Source organism: Salvelinus alpinus, chromosome 11 (assembly GCF_045679555.1).
Source record: "Salvelinus alpinus chromosome 11, SLU_Salpinus.1, whole genome shotgun sequence".
Lineage (NCBI taxonomy): Eukaryota > Metazoa > Chordata > Actinopteri > Salmoniformes > Salmonidae > Salvelinus > Salvelinus alpinus.
Window position 1 is genome coordinate 73,152,015 of NC_092096.1, and position 12,500 is coordinate 73,164,514.

At 46.1% G+C, this 12,500-nt stretch overlaps 1 protein-coding gene and 1 non-coding gene across 2 annotated transcripts in view; one reads left to right on the forward strand and one right to left on the reverse strand.

Annotated features, from left to right (window-relative positions):
- The window catches only part of LOC139534772 (epidermal growth factor-like protein 6), a 16,086-nt gene that overhangs the window by 512 nt on the left and 3,074 nt on the right, over window positions 1-12,500 (reverse strand). The window contains exons 2-4 of the mRNA XM_071334203.1: window positions 9,016-9,135; window positions 2,656-2,775; window positions 34-168 (exon numbers count right to left, since the gene is read on the reverse strand). Of these exons, the coding sequence (XP_071190304.1) occupies window positions 34-168; window positions 2,656-2,775; window positions 9,016-9,088 (328 nt within the window). The 5' untranslated portion in view covers window positions 9,089-9,135. The remainder of the gene's footprint in view (window positions 1-33; window positions 169-2,655; window positions 2,776-9,015; window positions 9,136-12,500) is intronic.
- On the forward strand, window positions 10,013-10,083 carry trnag-gcc (transfer RNA glycine (anticodon GCC)). The gene has a single exon. It is a non-coding gene; the product is annotated as a tRNA-Gly (tRNA).

The following is a 12,500-nucleotide window of genomic DNA, read 5'->3' on the forward strand; positions in this document are numbered from 1 at the left end:
GTGTGTGTGTGTGTGTGTGTGTGTGATTCTTACCTATACAGTGGTATCTGCCGTTGATGTAGGTGAGTTTGTAACCATGGTAACATTTACACACATAGCTGCCGAAGGTGTTCTGACACTTCCTGTTCCGGGGACACACCCCTCGACCCCCCACACACTCGTCAACGTCTAAGACAGCAGAGGAAGACATCGAAGAGTAATGACGATGAAGAGTAAAGACATCGAAGAGTAATGACTATGAAGAGTAATGACTATGAAGAGTAATGACCATGAAGAGTAATGACTATGAAGCGTAATGACTATGAAGCGTAATGACTACGAAGAGTAATGACTATGAAGAGTAATGACTATGAAAAGTAAAGACATCGAAGAGTAAAGACTACGAAGAGTAATGACTATGAAGAGTAATGACTATGAAAAGTAAAGACATCGAAGAGTAAAGACTACGAAGAGTAATGACTATGAAGGGTAATGACACTGCATAGTAATGACTACAAAGAGTAATGACTATGAAGAGTAATGACTTCGAAGAGTAATGACACTGCATAGTAATGCCTACAAAGAGTAATGACTATGAAGAGTAATGACTACAAAGAGTAATGACTATGAAGAGTAATGACTACAAAGAGTAATGACTATGAAGAGTAATGACTATGAAGAGTAATGACTATGAAGAGTAATGACTATGAAGAGTAATGACTATGAAGAGTAATGACACTGCATAGTAATGACTACAAAGAGTAATGACTATGAAGAGTAATGACTATGAAGAGTAATGACTATGAAGAGTAATGACTTCGAAGAGTAATGACACTGCATAGTAATTGCTTGCAAGCTAAAATAGTTAGACAAGCTAGCTACTCTTCTATTATCAGAATCAACGCCGGTCTGTTCCTATTTCGTAATCTCCAAACCCTGAGGGCTCTATACAGTACTCCTAACCCTGTGGGCTCTATACAGTACTCCTAACCCTGTGGGCTCTATACAGTACTCCTAACCCTGTGGGCTCTATACAGTACTCCTAACCCTGAGGGCTCTATACAGTACCCCTAACCCTGTGGGCTCTATACAGTACTCCTAACCCTGTGGGCTCTATACAGTACTCCTAACACTGTGGGCTCTATACAATACTCCTAACCCTGTGGGCTCTATACAGTACTCCTAACCCTGTGGGCTCTATACAATACTCCTAACCCTGTGGGCTCTATACAGTACTCCTAACCCTGTGGGATCTATACAGTACTCCTAACCCTGTGGGCTCTATACAGTACTCTTACCCTGTGGGCTCTATACAGTACTCCTAACCCTGTGGGCTCTATACAGTACTCCTAACCCTGTGGGCCCTATACAGTACTCCTAACCCTGTGGGCTCTATACAGTACTCCTAACCCTGTGGGCTCTATACGGTACTCCTAACCCTGTGGGCTCTATACAGTACTCCTAGCCCTGTGGGCTCTATACAGTACTCCTAACCCTGTGGGCTCTATACGGTACTCCTAACCCTGTGGGTTCTATACAGTACTCCTAACCCTGTGGGATCTATACAGTACTCCAAACCCTGTGGGCTCTATACAGTACTCCTAACCCTGTGGTCTCTATACAGTACTCCTAACCCTGTGGGCTCTATACAGTACTCCTAACCCTGTGGGCTCTATACAGTACTCCTAACCCTGTGGGCTCTATACAGTACTCCTAACCCTGAGGGCTCTATACAGTACTCCTAACCCTGAGGGCTCTATACAATACTCCTAACCCTGAGGGCTCTATACAGTACTCCTAACCCTGTGGGCTCTATACAGTACTCCTAACCCTGAGGGCTCTATACAATACTCCTAACCCTGAGGGCTCTATACAGTACTCCTAACCCTGTGGGCTCTATACAGTACTCCTAACCCTGTGGGCTCTATACAGTACTCCTAACCCTGAGGGCTCTATACAGTACTCCTAACCCTGTGGGCTCTATACAGTACTCCTAACCCTGTGGGCCCTATACAGTACTCCTAACCCTGTGGGCTCTATACAGTACTCCTAACCCTGTGGGCTCTATACAGTACTCCAAACCCTGTGGGCTCTATACAGTACTCCTAACCCTGTGGGCTCTATACAGTACTCCTAACCCTGTGGGCTCTATACAGTACTCCAAACCCTGTGGGCTCTATACAGTACTCCTAACCCTGTGGGCTCTATACAGTACTCCAAACCCTGTGGGCTCTATACAGTACTCCTAACCCTGTGTGCTCTATACAGTACTCCTAACCCTGTGGGCTCTATACAGTACTCCTAACCCTGTGGGCTCTATACAGTACTCCTAACCCTGTGGGCTCTATACAGTACTCCTAACCCTGTGGGCTCTATACAGTACTCCTAACCCTGTGGTCTCTATACAGTACTCCTAACCATGTGGGCTCTATACAGTACTCCTAACCCTGTGGGCCCTATACAGTAGTTCACTATATAGTGAATAGGGCGCCAGAGAGAGACAATGAGTCATTTGTCAGAGCTGGTGAAGATTACTGTAATTCACTCCACTGATTGGTGGGTAGACTGGTGCTGTCATCCAATAGGATTGCAGACTGGAATTTGTAGCCAATTGGGAGAACAATAGCAAAATTATAATGTTATTGATGTGTAATCAGACCAGACCATAATACTCACCCACACAGGTGCGTCTGTCTGGCCCCAGCCGTAACCCTGGAGACGGACACTGGCATTGCACCACCCCTTTGGTAACCTCACAGCCGTACTGACAGTTGGCCCTGGCACAGGTACGGGCATCTAAACAGGAAGTAGGAAGTATACAGGAAATACAGGGAAACAGTTATCCCAGGGTACAGAAACACTCATAACATCACTAAAGAACAACGGTTCAACCATTGAGGTGGCAGGACAGAGAAGAGCTTGGACTTGGCTGAGCGGGAGTTGCTCTCCCCTAGGAGAGAGAAGAGACCAGAGGTGGAAGAACGGAGTGCTCGGGTTGGAGTGTAGGGTTTAACCATAGCCTGAAGGTAGGGAGGGACAGTTCCTCGTGCTGTTCTGTAGGTAAACACCATGGTCTGGTAGTGGATGGGTTGGAGTGTAGGGTTTAACCATAGCCTGAAGGTAGGGAGGGACAGTTCCTGCTCTGTAGGTAAGCACCATGGTCTGGTAGTGGATGGGTTGGAGTGTAGGGTTTAACCCTAGCCTGAAGGTAGGGAGGGACAGTTCCTGCTCTGTAGGTAAGCACCATGGTCTGGTAGTGGATGGGTTGGAGTGTAGGGTTTAACCCTAGCCTGAAGGTAGGGAGGGACAGTTCCTGCTCCGTAGGTAAACATCATGGTCTGGTAGTGGATGGGTTGGAGTGTAGGGTTTAACCATAGCCTGAAGGTAGGGAGGGACAGTTCCTGCTCCGTAGGTAAACACCATGGTCTGGTAGTGGATGGGTTGGAGTGTAGGGTTTAACCATAGCCTGAAGGTAGGGAGGGACAGTTCCTGCTCCGTAGGTAAACACCATGGTCTTGTAGTGGATGGGTTGGAGTGTAGGGTTTAACCATAGCCTGAAGGTAGGGAGGGACAGTTCCTGCTCCGTAGGTAAACACCATGGTCTGGTAGTGGATGGGTTGGAGTGTAGGGTTTAACCCTAGCCTGAAGGTAGGGAGGGACAGGTCCTGCTCCGTAGGTAAGCACCATGGTCTGGTAGTGGATGGGTTGGAGTGTAGGGTTTAACCATAGCCTGAAGGTAGGGAGGGACAGTTCCTGCTCCGTAGGTAAACACCATGGTCTGGTAGTGGATGGGTTGGAGTGTAGGGTTTAACCATAGCCTGAAGGTAGGGAGGGACAGTTCCTGCTCCGTAGGTAAACACCATGGTCTGGTAGTGGATGGGTTGGAGTGTAGGGTTTAACCATAGCCTGAAGGTAGGACTCTACGGATGTTCCTCTTCCTGTGTGAAGGTAGGGTCGTACTCTACGGATGTTCCTCTTACTGTGTGAGGTAGGGTAGAACTCTACGGATGTTCCTCTTCATGTGTGAGGTAGGGTCGTACTCTACGGATGTTCCACTTCCTGTGTGAGGTAGGGTCGTACTCTACGGATGTTCCTCTTCATGTGTGAGGTAGGTTAGAACTCTACGGATGTTCCACTTCCTGTGTGAGGTAGGGTCGTACTCTACGGATGTTCCTCTTCATGTGTGAGGTAGGGTAGAACTCTACGGATGTTCCATTTCCTGTGTGAGGTAGGGTCGTACTCTACGGATGTTCCTCTTCCTGTGTGAGGTAGGGTCGTACTCTACGGATGTTCCTCTTCCTGTGTGAGGTAGGGTCGTACTCTACGGATGGTCTTCTTCCTGTGTGAGGTAGGATCGTACTCTACGGATGTTCCTCTTCCTGTGTGAGGTAGGGTAGAACTCTACGGATGTTCCTCTTCCTGTGTGAGGTAGGGTAGAACTCTACGGATGTTGTAGAGCACGAATCTGCAGGAGCGAGTTACTGCTTTGATGTTTGCAGAGAACGACAGGGTGTTGGCCAGGGTCACGCCAAGGTTCCTTGCAGTCTGGGAGGGGGACACAGTGGAGTTGTCTTCCGGTCCCTGGGAGCAGCTCCGTCTTGTCAAGGTTGAGCTTGAGGTGGTGGGCCGACATCCAAGCTGAGATATCTTCCAGGCACGCAGAGATGCATGTCGCCACCTTTGTATCAGAAGGGGGGAAGGAGAAAAGTAGTTGAGTGTCATCCGCATAGCAGTGATAGGAGAGACCATGTGAGGATATGACAGAGCTGAGAGACTTGGTCTATAGAGAGAAGAGGAGAGGTCCATCCTCATAGCAGTGATAGGAGAGCCCTGAGAGGGTGAAGAGGAGGTTCTGATGGTTCACAGTGTCAAAGGCAGCGGATAGATCTAGGAGGATGAGAACAGAGGAGAGAGAGTCTGCTTTGGCAGTACGGAGAGCCTCCGTGACACAGAGAAGAGCAGTCTCTGTTGAGTGACTCGTCTTGAAGACTCACTGGTTAGGATCCAGAAGATGGTTCTGAGAGAGATAACGAGAGAGTTGATCAGAGACAGAACGCTCCAGTGCTTTGGAAAGAAAAGAAAGAAGAAAAGAAAAAAGGGATACAGGTTGGTAGTTTGACGTCAGATGAGTCGAGTGTTGGTTTCTTGAAGAGGGGAGTGACTTAGGCTATGTTGAACTCAGAGGGGATGTAGTCAGTGGTCAGGGATGAGGATGAGGGAAGGGAGGAATGGGAGAAGGTCTCCAGAGATGGTCTGGAGGAGGGAGGAATGGGAGAAGGTCTCCAGAGATGGTCTGGAGGAGGGAGGAATGGGAGAAGGTCTCCAGAGATGGTCTGGAGGAGGGAATGGGGTTGAGAGGGCAGGTTGTCGGGCGGCCAGACCTCACTAGTCGCAGGATGTCATCTGGAGAGAGAGGGGAGACAGAGGTCAAGGAGTAGGGTAGTTCTGGAGAGAGAGGGGAGAAAGAGGGCAAGGTGTAGGGTAGTTCTCTGTGAGTGAGACCAGTGGACTCAATAGGCTGAGTGAATGAGTGAGGCCAGTGGACTCAATAGGCTGAGTGAATGAGTGGGACCTGTGGACTCAATAGCGTGAGTGAATGAGTGAGGCCAGTGGACTCAATAGGCTGAGTGAATGAGTGAGGCCAGTGGACTCAATAGGCTGAGTGAATGAGTAAGGCCAGTGGACTCAATAGGCTGAGTGAATGAGTAAGGCCAGTGGACTCAATAGGCTGAGTGAATGAGTAAGGCCAGTGGACTCAATAGGCTGAGTGAATGAGTGGGACCTGTGGACTCAATAGGCTGAGTGAATGAGTAAGGCCAGTGGACTCAATAGGCTGAGTGAATGAGTAAGGCCAGTGGACTCAATAGGCTGAGTGAATGAGTGGGACCAGTAGACTCAATAGGCTGAGTGAATGAGAGAGACCAGTGGACTCAATAGGCTGAGTGAATGAGTGAGACCAGTGGACTCAATAGGCTGAGTGAATGAGTGAGACCAGTGGACTCAATATGCTGAGTGAATGAGTGAGACCAGTGGACTCAATAGGCTGAGTGAATGAGTAAGGCCAGTGGACTCAATAGGCTGAGTGAATGAGTAAGGCCAGTGGACTCAATAGGCTGAGTGAATGAGTGAGACCAGTGGACTCAATATGCTGAGTGAATGAGGAGCGGATGTCCTCAACCTTTTTTTCAAAGTTGTTGACAAAATCGTCCGCAGAGAGGAAGGAGGGAGGGGGTGGAGGATTAAGGAGGGAGGGGGTGGTAAATAGTTTCCTTAGGTTAGAGTTTCCTAGGGTTAGAGTTTCCTAGGGTTAGAGTTTCCTAGGATTAGAGTTTACTAGGATTAGAGTTTACTAGGTTAGAGTTTACTCGGGTTAGAGTTTCCAAGGATTAGAGATTCCTAGGGTTTGAGTTTCCTAGGATTAGAGTTTCCTAGGGTTAGAGTTTACTGGGTTAGAGTTTACTGGGTTAGAGTTTACTAGGATTAGAGTTTCCTAGGGTTAGAGTTTCCTAGGGTTAGAGTTTCCTAGGATTAGAGTTTCCTAGGGTTAGAGTTTCTAGGGTTAGAGTTTCCTAGGATTAGAGATTCCTAGGGTTAGAGTTTCCTAGGATTAGAGTTTCCTAGGGTTAGATTTTACTGGGTTAGAGTTTACTGGGTTAGAGTTTACTAGGATTAGAGTTTACTAGGATTAGAGTTTCCTAGGGTTAGAGTTTCCTAGGATTAGAGTTTCCTAGGGTTAGAGTTTCTAGGGTTAGAGTTTCCTAGGATTAGAGATTCCTAGGGTTAGAGTTTCCTAGGATTAGAGTTTCCTAGGGTTAGAGTTTCTAGGGTTAGAGTTTCCTAGGATTAGAGTTTACTAGGATTAGAGTTTCCTAGGGTTAGAGTTTCCTAGGATTAGAGTTTCCTAGGGTTAGAGTTTCTAGGGTTAGAGTTTCCTAGGATTAGAGATTCCTAGGGTTTGAGTTTCCTAGGGTTAGAGTTTACTAGGGTTCGAGTTTCCCGGGATTAGAGTTTACTAGGATTAGAGTTTCCTAGGGTTAGAGTTTCCTAGGATTAGAGTTTCCTAGGATTAGAGTTTACTAGGGTTAGAGTTGACTGGGTTAGAGTTTCCTAGGATTAGAGTTTCCAAGGATTAGAGTTTACTGGGTCAGAGTTTACTGGGTTAGAGTTTACTGGGTTAGAGTTTACTAGGGTTAGAGTTTACTGGGTTAGAGTTTACTGGGTTAGAGTTTACTGGGTTAGAGTTTACTAGGGTTAGAGTTTACTGGGTTAGAGTTTACTGGGTTAGAGTTTACTGGGTTAGAGTTTACTAAGGTTAGAGTTTCCTAGGATTAGAGTTTCCTAGGGTTAGAGTTTCCTAGGATTAGAGTTTACTAGGGTTAGAGTTTACTGGGTTAGAGTTTACTAGGGTTAGAGTTGACTGGGTTAGAGTTTCCTAGGGTTAGAGTTTACTAGGGTTAGAGTTTCCTAGGGTTAGAGTTTCCTAGGGTTAGAGTTTCCTAGGATTAGAGTTTACTAGGGTTAGAGTTTACTGGGTTAGAGTTTCCTAGGATTAGAGTTTCCTAGGATTAGAGTTTACTGGGTTAGAGTTTCCTAGGATTAGAGTTTACTGGGTTAGAGTTTCCTAGGGTTAGAGTTTCCTAGGGTTAGAGTTTACTGGGTTAGAGTTTACTAGGGTTAGAGTTTCCTAGGATTAGAGTTTACTAGGGTTAGAGTTTACTGGGTTAGAGTTTACTAGGGTTAGAGTTTCCTAGGATATAGTTAACTAGGGTTAGCGGCTAAAGATTGAAATGTAGAGTGATAGAAAGTGGATTTAGCAGCGGATACAGAGGAAGAGAAAGTAGAGGAAGAGAAAGGATGATAGGAGAGAACAGAACAGCAGGGTATCCCAGGGTACAGAATCACTCATAACACCACTACAGAACATCAGGGTATCCCAGGGTACAGAATCACTCATAACACCAGTACAGAACAGCAGGGTATCCCAGGGTACAGAATCACTCATAACACCAGTACAGAACAGCAGGGTATCCCAGGGTACAGAATCACTCATAACACCAGTACAGAACAGCAGGGTATCCCAGGGTACAGAATCACTCATACCACCAGTACAGAACAGCAGGGTATCCCAGGGTACAGAATCACTCATAACACCAGTACAGAACAGCAGGGTATCCCAGGGTACAGAATCACTCATAACACCACTACAGAACATCAGGGTATCCCAGGGTACAGAATAACTCAACACCAGAACACAACAGCAGGGTACAGACAGAAACCACCATGGTACTGCCTGCTAGGGAACCTGTGGAACATGCTCAGACAGTTGAAAACTCTCTCTGACAGTCAAATAGAGTGGAGGTTTTCTTAGGGTGAAAGTAACACTGTATAAAGGGTCAATCTGCAGTTGCTACATGCATTTTTGTACTTATAAATGAATGATATATACCCATTGATTCTTGAAGAATATAATTTATAAATGCCTTTAGTTCAACTGTCCCCATCAGAACCCAAACTATACGTTTGTTTTATTCCCGTTCTTGAAAACAAAGTTAATGTAAAAGAACACTATCTGTCTTCAAAACATGGTTAAAACTATCATGTTGATCAAATGGATGGTCAGTGTGTCCGGGGCTCTCTGTCTATGGATTTGAGTGAGGTTACATTTCTCCAGCCCCGTCCGTCAGCTGTTTACCAAAACAGAGGCAGTGAGACACTTTGTTATTGTTTAAACTGCTGATTGCTGCTTTAAAGGTGATTATAGTTTTGCATGTAACATGTAATATGTAATATGTAATATGTAACATGTAACATGTAATATGTAATATGTAATGCTGTTAATTTATATGGGAAAGAGTAAGTAAGACCGAGATTGTGTGTGTGTGTGTGTGTGTGTGTGTGTGTGTGTGTGTGTGTGTGTGTGTGTGTGTGTGTGTGTGTGTGTGTGTGTGTGTGTGTGTGTGTGTGTGTGTGTGTGTGTGTGTGTGTGTGTGTGTGTGTGTGTGTGTGTGTGTGTGTGTGTGTGTTAGAGAGACTCACTCCTGCAGGTTCCATCTGGTTGCAGCATGTATCCATTTAGACAGTAACACTTGTAGCTGCCCTCTGTGTTCATACAGCGATGTTTACATGGTCTGGGTTTTAGCCCACATTCATTCAGATCTGGAGGGACAGAGGGAGGGGAGAGAGAGGGAGGAGAGAGAGAGGGAGGGGGGAGAGAGAGGGAGGAGAGAGAGAGAGGGAGAGAGAGAGGGAGGAGAGAGAGAGAGGGAGGAGAGAGAGAGAGAGAGAGAGAGAGAGAGAGAGGGAGAGAGAGAGAGGGAGGGGGGAGAGAGAGGGAGGAGAGAGAGAGAGGGAGAGAGAGAGGGAGGAGAGAGAGAGAGGGAGGAGAGAGAGAGAGAGAGAGAGAGAGAGAGAGAGAGAGAGAGAGAGAGAGAGAGAGAGAGAGAGAGAGAGAGAGAGAGAGAGACAGAGAGAGAGAGAGAGAGAGAGAGAGAGAGAGAGAGAGAGAGAGAGAGAGAGAGAGCAAGAGAGATACAGAGAGACAGAGAGAGGGAGGAGAGAGAGAGAGGGAGGAGAGAGAGAGAGGGAGGAGAGAGAGAGGGAGGAGGGAGAGAGAGCAAGAGAGATACAAAGAGAGGGAGGGGGGAGAGAGAGGGAGGAGAGGGAGGGGGAGAGAAAGAGAGGGGAGAGAGGGAGGGGGGAGAGAGAGAGGGAGGAAGGAGAGAAAGAAGGAGGGGGGAGAGAGAGGGAGGGGAGAGAGAGAGGGAGGAGAGAGAAAGAGGGAGAGAGAGAGAGGGAGGAGAGAGAGAGGGAGGAGAGAGAGAGAGGGAGAGAGAGAGAGAGAGAGAGGGAGGGGATAGAGAGGGAGGAGAGAGAGAGGGAGGGAGAGAGAGGGGGGAGAGAAAGAGGGAGAGGGGAGAGAGAGAGATTTTTTTAGGGTGTACAATGTCACTGAGCCCACAAAGCAGAAAATATGCTTGGAATTAAAGCTTTATGATACGATTTCCAGCCTTTGGGGTTATCGGAGTTTTGCAAGGCATTGGTTGTTCAGTGGTAGAATTCTCGCCTGCCACGCGGGAGACCCGGGTTCGATTCCCGGCCAATGCAGGAAATTTTGAACATGTAATTTCGACAAGTATGTAAACCCCTGAGGAAGAAATCTCTGTTAGATTGCCAGGCTAACAGAAATCTCTGGTCGCGGTAGAATTCTCAACTGACTCTTGAAAGCTCTGATTTTGCTTTAATTTACAGTTTGGACATTTACTCATTCTCAGTAGACTTTGGTGAATCCATTGTAGATTTCCAGTGTGTGAGGTGATTTACTTTGTGCAAGGCTTTGGTTGTTAACGAGCTCTCACTGCAGTATTACAAATGTTTTCAGAGTTACAACTTCAAATGTTGAATGTTGCAAAAACGACTGGGATTGAACACAGGACCCTCGGAGCTGGAACTTACGAATTCCACCAACCTCGTCCACAACACCGTAGCAAAACCCAAGCCTACTTAATGGTAATAGCGCTCACCGTTGCCCCTACTGGCGACGTCCTGTATTTAAGCACACAGTTCCCGAAGGAGCGCAAGTCGTTTTAGGCTCACAGAAACAACTCTAGGGTTAACTTCAGGCATCAATTCCTATTGGTTAAGAATTAAGGTTTGGTGCCTCCCGCAGTGGCGCAGTCTGTCACTACAGACCCGGGTTCGATCCGACGATCGTCCCATAGTGTCACGATAGTCCCATAGTGTCACGATAGTCCCATAGTGCGGCGCAAAATTGGGCTTTACTTGGCTCATTGCGCTCTTGCGACTCCTTGTGGCGGGCCGGGCGCCTGCAGGCTGACTTCAGTCGTCAGTTCAGCCATTAATTAGACTGGGTTCAGTTCAGCCATTAATAACACTGGGTTCAGTTCAGCCATTAATAAGACTGGGTTCAGTTCAGCCATTAATAAGACTGGGTTCAGTTCAGCCATTAATTAGACTGGGTTCAGTTCAGCCATTAATTAGACTGGGTTCAGTTCAGCCATTAATTAGACTGGGTTCAGTTCAGCCATTAATAAGACTGGGTTCAGTTCAGCCATTAATTAGACTGGGTTCAGTTCAGCCATTAATTAGACTGGGTTCAGTTCAGCCATTAATTAGACTGGGTTCAGTTCAGCCATTAATTAGACTGGGTTCAGTTCAGCCATTAATTAGACTGGGTTCAGTTCAGCCATTAATAAGACTGGCTTCAGTTCAGCCATTCATAAGGCTGGGTTCAGTTCAGCCATTAATTAGACTGGGTTCAGTTCAGCCATTAATTAGACTGGGTTCAGTTCAGCCATTAATTAGACTGGGTTCAGTTCAGCCATTAATTAGACTGGGTTCAGTTCAGCCATTAATTAGACTGGGTTCAGTTCAGCCATTAATTAGACTGGGTTCAGTTCCGCCATTAATAAGACTGGGTTCAGTTCAGCCATTAATTAGACTAGGTTCAGTTCAGCCATTAATTAGACTGGGTTCAGTTCAGCCATTAATTAGACTGGGTTCAGTTCAACCATTAATTAGACTTGGTTCAGTTCAGCCATTAATTAGACTGGGTTCAGGTCAGCCATTAATTAGACTGGGTTCAGTTCAGCCATTAATTAGACTGGGTTCAGTTCTGCCATTAATAAGACTGGGTTCAGTTCTGCCATTAATAAGACTGGGTTCAGTTCAGCCATTAATTAGACTGGGTTCAGTTCACCCATTAATTAGACTGGGTTCAGTTCAGCCATTAATTAGACTGGGTTCAGTTCAGCCATTAATTAGACTGGGTTCAGTTCAGCCATTAATTAGACTGGGTTCAGTTCAGCCATTAATTAGACTGGGTTCAGTTCAGCCATTAATTAGACTGGGTTCAGTTCAGCCATTAATTAGACTGGGTTCAGTTCAGCCATTAATTAGACTGGGTTCAGTTCACCCATTAATTAGACTGGGTTCAGTTCAGCCATTAATTAGACTGGGTTCAGTTCAGCCATTAATTAGACTGGGTTCAGTTCAGCCATTAATTAGACTGGGTTCAGTTCAGCCATTAATTAGACTGGGTTCAGTTCAGCCATTAATTAGACTGGGTTCAGTTCAGCCATTAATTAGACTGGGTTCAGTTCAGCCATTAATTAGACTGGGTTAAGTTCAGCCATTAATTAGACTGGGTTCAGTTCAGCCATTAATTAGACTGGGTTCAGTTCAGCCATTAATTAGACTGGGTTCAGTTCAGCCATTAATTAGACTGGGTTCAGTTCAGCCATTAATTAGACTGGGTTCAGTTCAGCCATTAATTAGACTGGGTTCAGTTCAGCCATTAATTAGACTGGGTTCAGTTCAGCCATTAATTAATTAGACTGGGTTCAGTTCAACCATTAATTAGACTGGGTTCAGTTCAGCCATTAATTAATTAGACTGGGTTCAGTTCAGCCATTAATTAGACTGGGTTCAGTTCAGCCATTAATAAGACTGGGTTCAGTTCAGCCATTAATTAGACTGGGTTCAGTTCAGCCATTAATTAGACT